At 42.5% G+C, this 20,002-nt stretch overlaps 1 protein-coding gene across 1 annotated transcript in view; it reads right to left on the bottom strand.

Moving 5' to 3' along the window:
- Positions 1-20,002, bottom strand: part of ATRNL1 (attractin like 1) — a 506,174-nt gene that overhangs the window by 463,572 nt on the left and 22,600 nt on the right. The window contains exons 3-6 of the mRNA XM_045854498.1: positions 19,853-19,966; positions 14,719-14,847; positions 13,172-13,380; positions 1,427-1,601 (exon numbers count right to left, since the gene is read on the bottom strand). Of these exons, the coding sequence (XP_045710454.1) occupies positions 1,427-1,601; positions 13,172-13,380; positions 14,719-14,847; positions 19,853-19,966 (627 nt within the window). The remainder of the gene's footprint in view (positions 1-1,426; positions 1,602-13,171; positions 13,381-14,718; positions 14,848-19,852; positions 19,967-20,002) is intronic.

Raw genomic sequence — 20,002 nt, 5'->3', positions numbered from 1 at the left:
ATTAGGACTTGGGAGATCATTTCTGCAAAGGGCCAGAGAGGACACATCTCAGGCCTTGTGGGCCACGCTGATCTTTCGTATCTTTCTTTCTTTGTTCTTTCTAACTGCCCGTTAAACATGCAAAAACCATTTTACTTTATCTTCACAATCTTTTCACTTTAATTAATCACAGTTAATGAACGTCCTTTCAGTTTCCACGTTTAAAATTCATTTCTTCGGGTTCTTTTCATATCTTAGCAATTCATTTCAATCCCACCACCTCCTTTCAATTCTTTCTACTATATTTCATCTGTCATATATGGTTACAGAATTCTAACTGTTCCCTTAAGTACTTAGCTAAAACTCTTCCTCCTTCTCTACAGAATTTATTTAATACTTTAATTCTAGTCCTAGTCAGTCACAGTTTTAAAAGCAATCTCCTCTTATAAGCAGAATTTTTGAATGCCCAAAATTAATACGGCTAATATTTTTGGTATGTAGGGTTGCCAGGTAAAATTCAAGATGCCCAATTAAATCTGAATTTTAGACAAACAAATAATTTTCAGTATAGGTAGAACCATGCAATATTTGAGACAAAATTTAAAAAGAATATTGCAAGGGCCCAATTATACTAAAAAAAATTATTAGTCGTTTATCTGAAATTCAAGTTTTACTGGGTGTCCTGTGTATTTTATCTGCTCCCTCTGGCAACCCATTGGGTGCACACCATTATGGCAGGCTGTCCAGGGTCAGCTCTGATTGGCTGATGCCCAAGCTGCACCAGTTATATATTATGCATGTCACTCCCGAAAACAATATTGCTACTCAAATGATTCTTCCTATTTCCTCTTTTGCTCTTTACTACCAGGCATTCATAAAATACAATCACCAGCTGAAAGAAATCAGATAGAGCTGCCATCCATGGGATTCCCTCCATCATCCAATCCTGAGAGGACAATCTCTGCTGGGACAACGGCAAACGAATAATCTATTTTATCATACCGGCGCTGTTCTCCCAACAAGAGCTTGTAAAATAAGCCCAAAGTAAAAAAGTTCAGGTAAATTAATTTGCAGGACACACTGAAAGTGTTTCTATATAAGCAATTCTACTTCATTCTGGACAAAAATAAACTGTGGCAGGATTCAGAATGTCTAATACAGGCCTGGCCTCCCCTTACTTGAAGTTAGTATCTTCTTACTCAGAATTTATTAAAGGCACTCCAGAGAGGTTTTACAAAACAAACCTATATATTCACAATGACAAGTACTTAACTACTGAACTCACAGATTTTAAAATCAGTTCCATGTCACAAATAGACCCCATCACAAAGATCAACATCCATAAATTTGGACAGTAATAAAATAGGCATTTAGGATAGTCTTATCAACAACAACAACAACAATCAGCTTAAGTACTAAATTGTGAAGATCTGGGAAAGACACTTACTTCAGGACCATGTGGAAAGAACTGTAATTAAAACTGTATCCACCGATCACCCACATGAACTCCCCGTGTAAAACCGCCCTGTGGGAGGCCCGACCCACGGAGGGGCTGAAGGGCTTAACGTTCGGCAGAATCCAGTAAGGCTCCGTGGAAGGAACATTCAAAGAACAATCGGGACCTATTAAAAAAAAAAATCAAACAACACGACGCATTAAACAAAGAACTTTGGATTATAAAAACAGAGAATGCAGGGATGAAGAAAATGAGTGATTCAAGGCTCATCCTATTCATCAGTGCACATAATAAAGGGCCTGAACTACGACCTACCGGGAAAGTTCTCACAGGAAGTGTCACATCTAAGGGGGGACAAGTTAAATCCTCGATCAGACTCAGACTTGTTCACACGGACATCACCGTCTGGGAGAACCGTTTAAGTGAGACAACGTTTCTTGCTCACTTTCGGCCGCCGGGGCAGCACAATGGAAATGGATGCACGGGAATCCCCGCTCCGCACTCACTACACGTGGGACCTGAGCAAGTCAGTCTGCCTCCCGCATCACAGGCCTTCGTCTACAAGACGGAAATGACCATCTACTCTCCCAGGGTAACTACAGATATGCAATTTTTTTTAAGATTTTATTTTTTAAAATTTTTTAGAGAGGGAAGTGGGGGGAGAGAGGGAGGGGGGGAGAGAGAGAGAGAGAGAGAGAAACATCAATGTGCGGTTGCTGGGGGTCATGGCCTGCAACCCAGGCACGCACCCTGACTGAGAATCAAACCTGCGACACTTTGGTTCACAGCCCGCGCTCAGTCCACTGAGCTATGCCAGCCAGGGCTTACAAATATGCAATTTTTAAAAGACGGTGGAGATGAAAGCACTTGTAAAGTGTAAACCACTACACTTATATAAAAATAAAATCATCTTTTTTCTGAGCAGTATTAGGAATAACCAAAATTGGTATCAGTAGGGAAGGCTTATTAACCTCAAACAGAAAAATATATATATTATGTATCATAAACTTATATTAATTAGCGCAGGATAATTCCAATACTGTAAGTTGGAAACACCACCTCTTCCAATGCAAATGCATGACGTCACTCCGGAGTCTCGGTTCCCCATCTGTGAACTGTAGGAGAGGCCGGCCTCCATCAGTGTTCAGCTCAGTGACTTATTCCATTACCCAAGCCTAAGTGATGGAATAAATGCTCCTAAAGGGAATAGTTTTTCACCAAACTTAAAGGCTCACAAATCATTTTTAATTCTAATAAAGCTCAAGTATGCCCAAATAAAAACTAGATATAAACTCATGTTTAAAGTTCTTGTATAAATATAAAATCAACAATAAGTTTATAAATTATATGTACATATAAACAAACATAAAACCTATAAGCTTAGTGTTTGTTTATTAGGAGAGATGATGTCGTTTTGCTCCAACATCAGACTAAATCCTTGGTCTGAGGTTGGAAATGATAGTAATTCTCACAGCACCTTTTCCCACACAGGGTTAGGATGTCTGCATTATTTTGACAACATAATTTCCCCATCATGTTTCCTTCCTCTACCCTTTAAAAACCTTTTCAATTCATACATTATGCCATGCGGTCATTCGACCTTCACTTGCCACAAATGCATCGGTACACTCGATAACTTTCTTTTTAGCCTACAACAGGGAACACTGCTCTGTCCCAACTTACCGGTCAACACCAAGGCTGGTATTACAATCAAGTGGCATCGTTACTCAAATATGAGATCGTTTACTTGATCCTAAATTTGCTTACATCAAAAAATTTTACTTGAAATAAAGAACGAACTAAGAGTAACCGGAAGCGGGGAGAGGGCTAACAGGGGCAAGAAGGGGAGGGTGCGTCAAGGAACATGTACAAAGGACCCACGGACAAAGCCAAAGCGGGGAAGGATCCAGGGTAGGAGGCGGGGATGGGTGGGGAGGGGGAGAGTGGTGGAGGAAAAATGGAGACAACTGTACTTGCACAACAACAAAAAAACTTTAGGATTAGATTACCATTGAATCACAATATTTAAAAACTTCCAAACCAGCCCTAATTTGAGAAACATCAGCCTATGCATAGATTCCATCTGTTTACCTGTCCACTCACCCATGCACTCACTCACACACTCACTCATTCATTCATTCATCTTCCAAGTCCTTTCCAAACTTACATTCTATGAGTGTACTTTTCAGGTGCAACGGAGTAGCACCCTAAATTCTCTCTCTGATAATGACACAGTCTTTTAACTGGATATAAAAAACTTTTTTATTTTTGAGTGAAAAGATTCTGAATCATTTTGTGGTAACCAAAGAAATGAAAGGAACACAGGGATTTCAAAAAAATTTTTAACTACAATTCTGAATCACTTAGAACTCATTTAACTTGGGTTGACAAACGATAGCCCATGGGCAAAATCCAGCCCACACTCCCTGTTTTGGTAGCTAAAGTTTAATTAGAACACAGTGTGCTCATTCGTTTAAGAATTGTCTGTGGCGCTTTTGCAGGACACCAGCAGAGCTGAGTAGCTGCAACAGAGATCAGACTGTCAACACAGCTGAAACTCCTTACTACACGGCCCTTCGCACAAAAGTCTGCCCACCTCTAATCGAACTGACGAGAATGGGAGCAGGTGGGCATTATACATGACTAATATAGCTACTGCTACAGTTTTGTATTTGGTGTCCTAGAAAAGGAAATGTGGATTTATTGTAAATCATGCCAGTCAGGAGTGATAAAGCAAATAGGATGAAATGGTAATAATAGGTAAACTTCGTAAAGAACATTTGAATACGCATTGCTATTCTTATTTGTGCAACTTTTCTATAAGTTTGAAACTCTTTCTAAATAGGAAGTGAAAAAAGAGGCATCGTGCAAAGACACAGTTGTGTGCCGTCCGATAACGCCAGGGTACTACCTGGCAGAGCTGGACAGGGGTCAATGGCATGTAAAATTCTTTAGAGAGTCAGGGATATAGAAAATCTTCCCTAAAGCCAAATACTTCAGAGCAAGTTTGTGGAAGGCTGAGTAATGGCCCCCAAAAGACACCTAGGCCGTACCCAACGGAACCTTATCTGGCAGAAGGGGCCTTGAGACCAGAATAAACGCAGGGTCTGGAACTGGGGGCGTTTCTCCCGGATGATGGAAGGGGGACTCTACACGTAATCACAAGGGCCCTCTGCAGGGAGGGGGACTGGGCTCCAGAAGGAGCAGCAACGTGGCGAAGGAAGCAGGATGCTGCGCTGCAAGTCTCGGAGGCGGCGGAGGAAGGGAAAGGGAGCCGGGGGATGTCGGGCTGGCCGCCGGGGAAGCTGGGAAAGTCGGGGACGCGGGTCCTTCCTCGAGCCGCCGGAGGGCGTGCGGCCCTGACAACACCTGGATTTCGGCCCAGTGAAACTGCTCACCTCCGAAAGGTAAGTGTGTGGGAACGTGTGAGAGTACTTTGGGGAAACTAATACTAAAAGCTGATTTAATTCATTATTTTAAACGAAACATTATTTAATACAGAAAACAGGATGCTAGAGGGTTTTTTTAATTTGACTCTATAAGATATCTAATTTTTCTACACAGGAGAAAATAGCAGTCAAAATTCTTCCTATCTTAAGCCCTGGCTGGCGTAGCTCAGTGGATTGAGCGCGGGCTGGGAACCAAAGTGTTGCAGGTTCGATTCCCAGCCAGGGTACATTCCTGGGTTGCAAGCCATAACCCCCAGCAACCGCACATTGATGTTTCTCTCTCTCTCCCTCTCTCAAAATAAATAAAATCTTTAAAAATAAAAAAATTCTTCCTATCTTTGTCACTACCACATTTTATGTAACTTGCAGAAATTATCAGAAGGAATAGTCTGTAGCCAGCTATACAGATTGTTTTTATTTTACTCTGAATGAATACATTTATAAATAGAATGAAAGATTTATGAATAGAATTAAAACTTTAAAGAAAATTGAATGTCATCATTGGTAGCTTTCTGCATTATATAACTAAAATGATTTAAAACATAAATTTATAAAATGAATATTAATTTAAAACGCAGATAACTATAAAGAACAGTTTATATACACAAAGCCTTCGCCCTCCATTAAAACTCTGGCGTTGATATCTGCACTTAAGGCCTTCCAAGACTCCCTTTTCATAAAAGCACGTCCACGGAAAACCCTCCCCCATTGCCTGGTCTGGCCCCTGATCCGACAGCTCCACATAACTCTCCCTGCACGACCCCCAACAGTCGGTGCGGGACTCCCCACGACATGAGCAGGTCTCAGCTGTCTGGGAAAGGAAGCAATAAAATGATCCACATTACGGCGGCTTTTCATAAAGATTGAATGTGTTCCTTTTCCACAGGTTATGTGTAGTTTCATGACTCAACGAGCATGAATGAGTTCCTCGTGCTGCGACTTCAGGCATGAGTGACAGGCCGCTGAGAGACAGGTTTTTGAGGGGAAAAGCTGGTCTGGAATCGCAGTGTACAATAACGCGCTGATGGGTCTCCGACTTATTTCTCCAGCCCCACGACCTCTCTGGAATCCCAGATGGGAACTGAAACTACAGACGTGATGTCTCCACTGGGATGTCTAGCCATGTGCCTAGTGGCCACCTCGAACCTGCCGCGTCCAGAACCAAAGTCTTGCTGCTTCTCTCCCGGATCTGCTCCTTGGCCTGGGTGTCTCATCTCAGCAAAGGGCACTTCCTTCATCCAGTTGCTCAGGGCAAAGACCTCGGCTCTATTCTTGAGTTCTCTCTTCCTCCCACAGCCCGAACCCAACCCACCAATAAATCCCGGACAGATGTTCTTTAGACACGCAGGGATTCAGCCTCTCCAAGTGCCCGAACATGGGCGTGCTTTGGGGAAGCAGATGCTGCCCGCATCCCCTCCCCAGTCCCCCGGCCCCTCCTGACACAGCCCAGACCTCTGCACAGCGGACGGCTGCAGGCCCAGCACCCTGCTCCTGGCCAAGGTCAGCATCCACTGGGATGGGCTGGCGTCTGAGTATCCGCACCTTAAATGATAAATACTTTTCATTCTGTCACCTCAGCCTGACACCAGCCACTGATGTCTTCCTTTACAACAGACATCCTACTCCAAGCCAGCATCCACGCTCACCTGGACTCTTGCAACAGTCTCCGACCTGGTCGCCTCATTTCCACTCTTGCGCCCTTCCCGTCACGTTCAACTCTCCATGGTGCGACCAGAATAATTACAAATACAAATCTACACCTGTCATTCCTCTACTTGAAGCAGTTCGATCATTTCCCATCAGACTGACAATAAAACGAAAAATCCTAATACAGTCTACAACCCCTCCAGGATTTGCCTCAGGGTACACTTTGTGAATGAATGAATGAATGAATGAATGAATATAACCTTAGAGCTATAAAAGGTCAAAAGCATGAGCATACAGTCAAACAAAGCTTTCCTAGATATCAGCTGTAAAACCTTGGAGGAGTTACTTAACTTCTCTAAGCTCCAGTTTAACCATGGAGATTACAGCTAGAAGAACATAAGGATTCTGTGAATATAAAATGAGACTGTACTTAATACTACAATGAAAGCTTCATAATAGTAACTTTATTGTTATTAAGTCAATCTCCCCCTCCCCCCGTTCTATACACAAGGAGACTAAATATAATTAAGTCTGCAGGCAAAATAAGTTAATGAAGACTAGTGTTATCGGATATTATAAATATACACACCCAAAGAGAACAGTAAAAATTCAAGCAAAAAATGCCTATAATCACAAGTAAATCCAATTAGCAGATAATAGCAAAGGAAAAAAAAAAAACAAGAATAAAGTACTAAAATGTTTTTGGAAGTTTTTCCAAAGCAATCCCAGAACTACTGAATTGCATTTTCTTCCTTCCCAGGTATTGTAATAGTTTTGCCCTGAAAAGTGTTTCCTAAAGGAATCTATCTCTGATTTTATAATGGAAATCAGTACAAAAACATTTTTATTTCTTTTACACAAATTAAATTTATAAAATGACACTGTTTCCATAAAGAAGGATAAAAATTTAATGTCTTCAAGTGAGTGAGACAGCAATTCCCCGAAGGTGCCCCAAATTTATGAGCAGACTGATACATTAATGTCTGATATTACCAGAAAAACTGTAACTGTTATGTACAGAGACACAGCATGGAAAACCTGGCAGTAAAGTTTTATCTCCGCCAACAATGAAACGGTTGCATTGTCCCTTTTTGCTGGTTAATATTTTAACAGCGGGCTCTGATTCCTCAAAGCAAGAATGAGCCTGAGTGGAGCTTTCTTTATATAATTTAAAGCAAGAAAAGAACCCCAAAATAAGGGATTTTTCAGGGAGAAAAATCTTGCTCCAGAATTTTAGATGTTTTCAAATTTGTATTTATTTATGCATGTACTATTGTATTTTTCTCCACTACCATTGAGTCCCTTTACCCCCTCTCCCACCCCCACCCCGCATTCACCACACTGCTGTCTGCCCCCCCTCCCCCATGCCCTCCCCCCAGAGCGGTCGATCTGCTCTCGACCTAGACTCCTTCTTGATACAGTTCTGACTCATACCTGTAATTCATATTTCATCTATGCCATCATAAAAAATATTTATTTTCTATTAAGGCACGTATGTAAAAGGGCAAGTTTTATTTATTTTCTTTTAACATTATATATACGGCTAACTCTGAACTACATCAAATGCAGGCTGTGAGGCTGCATTTCCGTAAACAACTCTACCCTGTAGATCCACTTCTGTTATTTTAAACAACTCTAATAACAGGAAAAAGAGTTAGGTGTGCCTTCTAACTGTATCCCTAGGGTTATTTTATCAGTTAGATTTCTTTCGTTGTAGGCCACAGAAACTAATTTTGGCTAGGAAAGCTGGGAATTTACTGGAAAAAAAAAACATGGAGAAATCCAGAGAAGGCTACAAAGAGGCCAACAAATCATGTTCTGACTGGACAGGTGCCTGGCTATCTCCTCCGTCAACACTCCTCCCGGTGAGTGAAGGGCAATTTCCCAGCAGAAATTGGACTGCTAATAGGAAAGGGGAAATATGCTGAGAAAGGAGATTTTTAGAGCGGCACACGTAACTTCTACGTATCGTTTCGGAAACAGCCCTATGGTTCAGTGTGCGCTGAATCTGAGGTTCTCCGAAGACCGGCAACACGAGATGACACCAGTGCGAGAGTCCTCTCTGCTAACGTCGTCAGTAACATTTTGTTTTGTTTCCGTCTCCCAAGTATTCTAAACATTTTCTAGGTCATCAAACCAACCTGCAAAGGCCTGGTATGGATATTAGTGTATTTTTAAATGTCTGCCGTCAGCAGGTTTATAGAACAATGAATTGTGTGAGTGGCAAGCATCAGACTAGGTATGTCCCAAGAATACTTGGTTCTTAGAGTGTAGGCCAATGATGCCATTGCAGTCTGAAAAGAAGCTTCGGTCTATTAGCAAGGATCAGTGGTTTCCCACTTATCATTTTTGAGTTGCGGAAGGCTTGAAACAAAGCTTTCCAGACTTTGGTTCTGATTAGTTGGAACCGACAAACACACGGTTGGCTAGGATTGAGAGCAGGTTTTGCTTACCCTGCTTACCCAAGTCAGAGGCACCAACACAAGTGGTGGCGAGTGTTTCAGCCTCTGTGAGGAAGGAGCCTAGATGTCTACCACGGGATATTCCGTGAATTGTGCCGTGACCCACAGCTCTCATGCGCTGTCTTAAAGTAACTGACTATGTCCTATTACATGACTAACCCAGGAAAGACCACTTTTGGATAAAATATCCATGAGTCTGAGACAAAAGATTTTACATTTTTCTAAAATGAACCAAATTACCAAGTTCGTCCAACTGGAACGATGCCTTGGAGTTGAAGTGTGTCCTGGTAGCCAATACTGCCACCTGGTGGCGGATGTTAGAATCTGAGACCAAAAGTGCAGCAAACATCATAAATGGTCCAAGAACCAAAGGCTCAAACTCAATTGTTTCTCCCCATATTTAAAATTCTGATTTCTATGCCAAGCAAGTTACATAACTTATCGGACCACTAGTCTTCTCAAACACCTGTATTGTAAAGTCCAGGTATTAATACACTAACAATCTAATACAATTCTAATCCATTCATTCAATCAAAAATAAAATTTAAAAAACTGAGTGCCCACTACACATCGCGGGCACTACAGAAGGTGCTGGGGACACGAAGGTCATCAGGACAGTCATTTTAACTTCACGGAGCTTACAGGTCTGTAGGAAAGAGAGTCCAAAGAGCACACAAACACGAATGTGACCAGTGTTACACATGAATGAGGCAGGGCCCCCGGAGAGCATGTGACAGGGAGATCTGACCTTGGACCAGCGTGTCGACGCGGGGAGGCTGTTCTGGGAGGGGGTTCAGCCGTGAACAGGGCCTCGAGACAGTAAAGGACGGAGGGCATGCCGGACACTGCAGTACGTCCAAACACAGTGTGACTTTACGTGAAGAATCAGAGGCACCATACATACAACATGATCAAGTCACGCGACTTACATGCTCAGACACTGTCTCTCGCCCAGTGATTCAAAGGCTGAAAACTCTGATCCTTACAGGAGAACTGTGACTGGACCGGACTGAGGAGAAACACTGAAACTACAGCGCACACCCCGAAGACGTTGGAAGGGGCCGAACACCAGGGTTGAGCAGGAGCTCCTGGAACCAACGGGAGGGGCATGGGGGCAATCTCCAAATGGCTCGGTAACTACTGGCATATAAGACATGGCAACCTGTTTTTCATCCCTGCAGTACAGGGGAAAAATGCTCTGTTGTAATGGATTAAGAAAAAACTGTCCTGCAGGCCTGCTGGTTTGTCTTTTTAAGACTGTCTGTCTAATCTTACCAAACAGCTCACGCTGCAGAGTTTTTCTGAGCAGACAGGAGAGAACTACTGAGCCCATGTCTTGTCAATGATGGCAGCGATCTGTATTTTAAAATATTTTATTGAAATTGTATTTAAAAGGAAAGTGCTTTTCAACGTTGCCTTTTTTTTCTCCTTTGACTTACAGAAACTTATACAAATCTCACTACATGAGAAATGTCACAGGAGCACATGAGCCCACACAGGCCCCTATCATCCTTCAAGTAATTTGGTGGGTGTACATTATGACAGAACTTAAACGTCGTAAAAGAAATTTGTGTGCCTTTCAAAAATGCTGCATTTGGCATTTTCTATATTCTCAACTACTTTAGCTTTCGGTTTTTGTAAGTACCTTCTACAGGAAAAGGGGAACAATTGACTCTAATGGTGCTATCTATCCTTAAAATACACTCCTACGTAATTTGGAAAAATGCCTCAAATGGTAAAAAGATAAACGTAGACGGTTAAGGAAGAAAGAGTTCGCTGAGAAAGTTAGGGGGGGGCAGAGGGGGTATGGTGATGGCTGAGCAGAGTCCCAGGAGGCGCTCCCCAGGGAAAATAAACTGAGAAAACGGGGAGACAGGAAGATGCGGGGGGGGGGACCAGCACTTGAGAGGTGTTCAGGAAGGAAACTCAAGACTTAATATGAAGCTAAATTTTCCCCGTGTGTTCTCTTCATAAAATCTCAATTTCTAGACCCCAACACTTATTTTGCATTAATACTGGCACAGAACCAAACAGAATAACCAAAGTTAACCAACATAAGAGTACAAAATAGAGCGGAGGTAGCAACGACCTGTTATTTTTCAAGCCAAAGAAGCCAGCTCCCAGTAACACATCCCAGAAAACTGGCAGATTTGGGCGCTCGGAAAGATGTCCTCCTTAGCTCTCAGCTTCAAATATCTCCGGTTCTCTGATCATTTCCCAGACGTCCTAGAAACAAACCTTTTTGTTTTTCCCTCTGTGATTCCTCCACATTCCACATACCTGAAATGAAAACCTCATTTTCCCCCAACTATTTCAGTCACAACGCCAACCTCCTGGAAACCAGACTCAGGGATCCAGTCTGACGCTCAAAGGAACCCAGCAACAACACACCCTCTCGCCCGCCGAACACTGCCCCCTGGTGGACACATCCCACTAATTCAGGTCAGTTCTTCAGTTACGACGAATTAATAGTGGTGCAAAATGGGTATGATTCCTATAATATTTTACAACCTATTTAAAAATGTGTCTATATAGAAAACTATTCACAGTATCACTTTGTTTTTCCTTCCCCATTTCCATTTGCTTATAAGAATCAGGAATTTTTATGATTTGAGCTTATAAGAATCAGGAATTTTTATGATTGGAGGCATTACTAAGGAGAATAATAAAATGCGAAAGGCCGGAAAAACAACAGATATTATTTTAAACCAGCTCTACAGGACGAAAACCCCAGAAAATAAAACATCTCAAAGGATGAACAAGAGGACAGAACGAGAAAACACAGATATGTTCATAGAGAACAGTATACACAGATGTTTCCCTTTTGTTTTCAAGAATGTGGAAATAAAATGAAGATGAACAGCAGTGTGGAAATCACTGCGTGTGTAAGCTATACGTGTATTTCCCAGCCCTTAAGTATATTCTTGATATGCCATGTTCTCCTTAGAAAATAACATTATTTTAGTTTCAAGATGGAAATGAAAAAAAGAAAGATACTTCAAGGCACTTTTTAGGAGAAGAAAGGTCACAAATTATTAGAATAGCCACTTAATAAAAGACAGGGCCCTATAATTAAAGAACATTGAGAAATTTCTTCCTGTCGTAATCATACCAGGTAATCAAGTTCAATTCAGTAAGTAATCACTGGTATTTTACGTGGCTGGAGTAACTAACCCTTTAATGAGATAACATGGGTTGAAGATGGGCATAATTTTCACAAAGCCTAAAACCACGCCTTGAAGTAAGTACTCAGCATACTCAGTAGCACATTTTTTAAAAAATGATCTTCAGAATGATGAACAGAACTAGGAGGATCACATTCCCTTTGGTTTTTACTTAGGTCTCATAGCAAGGATTGTGACAGCTATATTAGAGTAACACGTGGGCATGTCACTGACTAATATGTGTTTCCTAAGTCAAAGCTCCCTCCATCAACAGGATTAATATATCTGCACAAACTAAGTTCTTGATTTGTAAATATAATCGGCACAAAGTAGGCTGTGGATGGGTAAGTACATGGAAAACAGATCTCTCTTCATTTAATTCTACAATGACAAAATTTATGATTTTATACCCAATATTTAAATAAACTAAAACTCTTCAATGTAGTCTAAAAGTAATCTTTAATGACAGATATTTATAGAAAACTGTTCAGAAATCCTTCCTCAGAAATTTTTTGCACTAAGTAGCTGAAATACTTTTTAAATATGCTATGATCTTTTACAAAGAGCCACTAGAGGGCGGTGTTTCCTAAGAAATGTTTAAAATAGGCATCTATTTTTGCAATAAACAATTTACCTATCATAAATCAAATTTGAACACACCATGTGTTCATTTCAGTCAAGTCATCAGATCTGTGGAGATTAATAATGATCACACAGCTACAATTTAAAGAGCTTCATATATAACTTCCCTGATTCTCAAAAAAGTAAGTGTAGAGGCAAAATCTACACCAATTGTTTTGAAGAAGCAAACTATGAAGAAGCTGATTTTTGTTAACTGAACATTCTAAAAACCTATTAAGAAGTTGATTGTTAACTGAACATCCTAAAAACAAAGCAAAGGACCGAGATTTGGGTGTTGCAAACTTTAGCAAAACGGATGAGGGCAGATCTGTATTCGTCTCTCAGATACGTGAACCAGCTTCAAACTGGGTGACATCATCCATGCGGGCTCACCTTGCCAACTGTCGTTGCAGACACAGGACTTCTCCCCGGTGAGGTCGCAGTAACCGTGGTCGGGGCTGCCGCAATTGGCTTTACAGTACGGGATGTCACACGCCTCGCCCTTCCAGTACTTATCACACTCACAGTACACTTGGCCTGGAGCGGAGGCGCTGGTTGTACACTTTCCGTGGCCAGAGCAGTTGTTGGGGCAAGAGTTGATTCTGTAAAATGCCGTGCACAGACATTCAAATTCAACATAACTGAACAAGAACTCTGATCGGTATTTTTGTCAGCTTTACAATTTTATGTCGTCTTCAGTCCCTCATTCACTAACAGTTTCACAATGTGACTTCAACTTTCTACTCTGTGCCCTCTTACCCCGAATGCAGCCCAGTTCTATTTGTTTGCAACTGGCCTTAGTTCATCCAATGAGTTTGCCTGGCTACCGGGACTCCAAGCTCGGCCTCTGCAGGATACACGCAGCTCCCAGCACGATGCTCTGTAACGACTTTAGCACCCAAATAATCTGAATGTACATTTTACAGGAAAAAATTAAATCCATGAATGCCTGAAACTGCATGAGAAGCCAAGCTATAACTTGTTTTATAATATTTAAATAGCAGGCTACCATCTATACGCTGTTATATAAAAATGAAATGTTTGTCGAATATTATTTTAAGGCCCTTCAACCAACTCGTATATTCTACTGTAATTTATTCTCCCTTGCATACATACTTGAGACAAATACATTCTGTAATAAACTTCTGGGTGCAAGGTATTTAGAATGTTTTATTCCTGATGAAAACTCTCTGGTTATCATTTTCTACACTCCTAAAAAAGGGGGGAAACATGATTTCCTCTGCACCATTCCCATGAGAGCACCTGAAAGCATCTCTGGCTACTTTACTTTGCCCTTGGACTTTCAGATTTAGAAAAGAAATTATATAAATGTCAGACAAACAATAGATTTGCAATAAATAGTACTTATAATATTTATAAATAGTACTTATAAATATTATTTTTGGTTTAGAGAAGACAGTGATATAACCACTTACCTTGTCTCCTAAAGCCTCAATTTTCTCATGAGTAAAATGGGGAAAATTCCTACTCGACAGAATTGCCAAGACGAGGGTCAAAGAGCGTAACAGGCACAGAGCGCCCCCTGCCGTCTGGGGCCCAGAGGACCGTCGGCCGCAGCCCCTCGGAGCACCTAGGGCTGACGCTCCCCGCAGTCCCGCACAGGCTGCTGCGAGCCAGCTGCACCAGTTTGCATTGGTTTACGTAATCATTTAGCGACAGTTTCAAATTTCGTAATTAATTTGCAACCAAACGTGCTACTGCCATGTCCTGAGACTTAGAATTTATCCTAATGCAAGCTTAGACAGTATTTTGAGGCATGTTATTAACGTTTTAGGTCACGGAGAGACCCCATATGTTTTGAAATTTGACACCCTAGCCCGTTCCTTGTATATAAGATATTTACACAAACAATTAACTCTTTTAAGCAAAATTATAAAAATCATTACACTACGAAATTGAACAACAACAAAAATACTCACGAGTAAAAAATGTTGAAACCAGTTAGGTTATACGCAGCGTCACTGAAGAAGTGTAACAGGGCGTAGCCGGACGTGGTAACGACCTCGGGCACACTCTCGTTTCCCCGAACTTCGGGGACGATCAAGCCGCTGCAAGAGAGCAAGGCGGGCGCCGAGCGGGTTAACCTACACGGGACAGCTCCTCCCGTCCCGTTTGCTAAGCACAGGCCTGTCGGGATCACTCAGCACCTGCATGGGGACGGGCAGCTAGCCGGAGAACAGAGCTAACACGGGTCTCCGTCCGTTTCTCTCCAGGTGGGCCCTTCCGCGGAGGCCACGTGGGCTCACACCCGCTCTGACGCCCCCACTCTCCGTGTTCCTCCCTCCCCCCGCCGTCGGGGCAGCAACGCCCCATTTCTCCGCTGGTCCTGCTGTCCACCTTCGCCTAACACCCTAGGGTGGTCTTCCACTTACCTCCGTACACAAACCTTCCCTTAAAGCCACCTCGGCCCTCTAACAAGTGACTTCGCGCCTCCCTCCTTCCCCCTGGTGGCACATTCTGTGACGCTAGAAGAACACCCCGCACCAGCTAAGTGACTACGTGGCGTCTCAGCAAAAGTTGTTCATTTCTGATACCAACCCACGGGTTTTAGGTCACCTAAAAATGTATACTTCTTACATGTCTTTCAAGTTTTGCTCACTTACACAAATTGTATTAACACAGAACTATTCCAAAATGTATCGCATTATCCACTTTACACTATAGGCACAAAAATAAATAAATACATAACTTGGGGGGTATATAAAATGTGCAAAAGGAAAAATTTAAGTTAATAACAGGTACTTCTCCCCTTTTTAAGCCTATTTGCTCATGGAGAAAAACTGCACGTCTTCACTTACACCACAACCGTCTCTGGAAACCCATGAAAGCACGCACTCTGAGGATAAAAGGGTGCCGCTAACAACAACCCGCACCTCTCAAAGTGGTCGTTCCCTCACTTCCTGTTAAACCTGTGTCCAGGCACCACTGGGAACTAAGTTCCCTGATTCGGGGCATGTTGGAGAGAACAGATAAAATATTATAGTCGACTTATTTGGCAAACATAGTCTCACAAACAAACAAAAAGTAATCAACTCTTGATGCGTTGATAATAATTATTACATCTACCAGTAGCTCATGTGCGTGAAGGGCCAAAAGATTTTAAAAGGAGATTGTCCACGGAATTCAAATTCCGTAACACCAGCCTTAGCTGCACATGTATAGTTTTCACTGGAGAGGGATTATATCAAAATGAGTGCTTTGCTCAAAACAATATTCCCAAACCTTTATAATAAAAAGTTAATCTCTCTGAAACGGATATGTAAAAAGATTTGCTTGGTTGTTTGTCCATCAGTATTTTAAAAGCATCAAATAAGCAAGGGTTCCCGCCTCTTGTATGCCACACCACGCAGTCTGCACCAAACGACTCCGCCGCTGACGTCAGCCAGAAAAATGACAGATCACACAAAAACGAACAGACCCGCCTGCACGCACTGGAGAGCTGAGAGGACGGTGGAGCGCCCAGGCACCCAGGCCCTTTCTCCTCGGAGACACTCGCTGATTTAACAGCTGGAGGTGAGGTCGGAAGGGCTGAGGAGCTGGGCTGTGGCACAGAGCTAGGGAAACAAAGTGTGGGAGCCTGGACCCTCACTTTCATCTGGGATGCCCCCCAAAGAACGGATGTAAATGTGATCTGGTAAAAGACGGGGCCCTTTGGGACTGCTCTGCAGCTTGGGTGGCCATCACCTCGACAATGAGCTTGGAATTAGCTCACTGTGGACCGCAGCATCCCGGGCTCCCCCTGTAGGAACACAGTATCTTCCTCGGGCTCGAATGATTGCTACATACGATTTTACAGACATGAGGCCCAGCACACTATAACACTGAATACCTTACACGTCTCCCATCCCATCCGTTCTCCACAATCTAAAAAGTCTTGCCTGCAAAGTCTACTTTCTTGAGTGAGGGACACAGGAAAGCAGTACTACAGGGACTAAGGGATCACAGGAGCCGAGCTCATATTCTAACGCCACCCCTTGCCAGCCGGGTGACTTGGGGCCCCTCACATAGCAACGGTAGTGCCTGACTAACAGGTCACCGTCCTCACAGTCATGTGCATTAAATGTGCATTAAAGGAGTCCATGTACGTAAAGAATGTTTGCACACTGCCTGCCGTCTAACGTGCACTCAGCAGATATTCCGGACTGGACTACTGTTGGCTGAGTAATCTAGCTCCTGCCCACTCCTTTATACTTCCTGCGATCAAGTTACTCATCACTACTTATCGCCATCTATCATCCCAAGATATACCGTTCTTTTCATACATCTGTGCCTTTTTAGACATATGTTTTTCTCTATGGAAATACCCTATCTGGTCCTCCTCAGTCTTGGCCTATCCTCCTACTCATGATGAAACTCACCACGAAGAAGTAGTGACTTCCCCTGAAATCATACAGTACTCCTTCCAAAACCTGGTCATAACACTTACTGTGCTGTGTAAAAAAAAAATCTGTTTATAAGCTGACACCAGTGGCAAACTACCATGCAGTCATATACCCTCCAAATCCTTGGAATTTCCCCAGGGACAGGAGCGGCTCTGTTATTTACCCGTGGGCCCTGACAGTTTTCGGTGATGAGATGACTCACAGCGGGTCCCTGTGTGGCCCAGGCTAACGAGATGACTCAGGATGGGAGCCTGCCGCTCCAGGAAGACCAACCGTGTGATGCAACGGGCTGGGGCTTCGAGCCCAAGAGCTCAATCTGACTTCCAGAGACAGCTCGGGGGGCAGTGAGCCTGAGTTCAGTCTTGTGGCCAACGGTTCGATCCATCGCGCCCACATAACGACACCCCAGGAAAAACTCTGGACACCTGTAGCTCAGGTGAGCTTCCCGGCTGGTGACACACATTCGTGTCCCGGGAGGGTGACACGTCCTGAGGACCCAGGTGTTTTGTTTATCCTCCTCCCAGACCTCTCCGGATGTGCCTCTTCACTTGGCTGGTTGCGATTTTTATCCTCCATGATAATATTGTAATGATATGTATATATAGTGCTTTCCTGAGTTCTGGGAGTCGTTCTACCAAATTATTGAACCTCAGGGGAGAGTGGGCACCCCTAAATTTGTAGCCAGCTGGTCAGACGTGCAAGCAACCCGGGAACCCCTGAACCAGCAGCTGGTGTCTGAACTAAGGGCAGTTTCATGAAGGGCTGTAACGTAACCTATCGAGTCTGGCTCAACTCCAGGCGGTCGGCAGCTGAAGTCATGCAGAGGTGTCCAACCTTTTGGCATCTCTGGGCCACGGGGGAAGAAGAAGAGTTATGACACGTAGCCACAAAAAGATCTCGTAATGTTTTAAGTAAATTTACAGTTTTGCGTGGGGCTGAGTTCAGAGCCAACTGCAGGACGCAGGTTGGACCCCCTGGACCTTCCTTCCCAGCATACCCTCCGAGCCTACGACAGCCTCTGGAGTTGAGTAGGTTATCAAACGTTTGTCGAGTAGCAAGTACTTACACCACTGGAATAATTCGGACAATTAGATTCTGAATTCTCAGCTACATAAAAGACAGTTTAGCTTGTACGTCAGTCCTAAGCTGACTCTACCATCTATCATATGCAAACTTAATTTATCTGAGTCTCTACTTTCTCAGCTGTAAAACGGGGGTAACAGTAATTCTTCCACAAGATGCCCATCACGTGGCATTTAAACTGCCTCCCACGGTGCTTAGCGCCAAGTGGGCATTCAACAAGCGTAACATTTTTCATCTCCCTCAGGACTGCTCCCAGGGACACTTGCCAGTGAGGACCCACTGTCCCATCTTCCCAGGCAATCAGTCAGTCCCATCCTGCCACCTCACAAAGGGTTCCTCCAGGGTCAAGAAAGGGCAGGTAAGAGTGTTAACGAATCACTATCAACTAAAGCTGGAGAAACAAGTGGAAAGACGCACATCTAGATGATGGTCGGTGAACAGCGTCATACAAATAGAGCAGTGACGGCAGAACAACGTCTCAGTTGCTACAAATAAGCGGGTGAAGCCAGGACCTCAGCTAGCTAACTGTCAGGATGAGTTGCCTTACATTGTAATTACTCACAAGGCTACTCTGCTTTCCATCTACCGTCCTGTGAGGAAGGGCCATTCGTGGCTACGTTTTATGTAATTTTCAAACAACTTGAAACTTAAGCTCCACAAGTATTTGAGCAAAAGCAATGGCACACAAGTGCCCAAGCTCCAAGGAGTTACTCTGAAGTCATCATTTAGAAGTACAAGTCTTACATGTTTGTCCAAAAAAAAAATAACGATTCACATGCCTGATAAACTATTTGCAACAGAAATAGTAAAATGAAAATGAAAAATCTCGAAGGAGACAATAGCCTTTGATCTATGCTTAAGTTTCTAACAACGATTTAACCTAGAAGAGATACTGTGTGTAATTAACACAACGAAGGAGTAACGCAGTGCGTGACTCTGGAGAAGGATCACGTTAGTCAACTTACACACAGAAACCAGTGCTGTTCACGATTTTTCCTGTGCCTAACATATTTTCTCCTACTTGTGAAACATTCTATAATAATTTGTACATGCAAACATAAAGATTTTTAAATTGATACTAAAATTTTTGTGATTTTAAAATTAAGTCTGACTACTAAGAAAATGTTTGGAAGCAACCACAATTCCTAAATTCTGAGAACTGATGGGCACACCTCCTTTATTAAACCATTAAATAAAGCATAACTTAACCTTGTGACAAAAATTTAAAATGTTATCATTTTGCTAAAATAAAAAGGCAACTATTGATACATATATATTTATTTTTTGTCAGCTAGAACTCACATTAATCTGTCCAAACAGTTCTGAAAATACCATTGAGTCACTTGAAAAGAAGATACTATATGAGGCAAAATCAAGGACAGTCAGTAAGAACTCTCCATTTCTGATATAAGACTTAACTTGTCTTTGCTACATCAATACCGACATTATTATATGTACAGCTAAGTTGATGGTCAATATCTCTGCAAATTTATTTTGAAGTACAGATCAGTATATATTTAAAATTCATAAATTATACATGGCTACATTTCTACAACTGTAAGTTCATCGATGAAACATGAACACTCACCTCAGCACGGCTATTAAAGGTGCATAGATTGAATCCCCGTCATAAACATACATGTGATCCCAGCTACATTCCGTAGCAAAATGGTTGAATCTTAATCTTAACACGGCATTTGGACTAAAAAAAAAACCAAAATATTTTAAAACTAATATG

Source organism: Phyllostomus hastatus, unplaced genomic scaffold (assembly GCF_019186645.2).
Source record: "Phyllostomus hastatus isolate PE091 unplaced genomic scaffold, TTU_PhHast_1.1 phas_scaffold_1066, whole genome shotgun sequence".
Lineage (NCBI taxonomy): Eukaryota > Metazoa > Chordata > Mammalia > Chiroptera > Phyllostomidae > Phyllostomus > Phyllostomus hastatus.
This window is presented reverse-complemented; position numbering and strand designations above follow the sequence as displayed.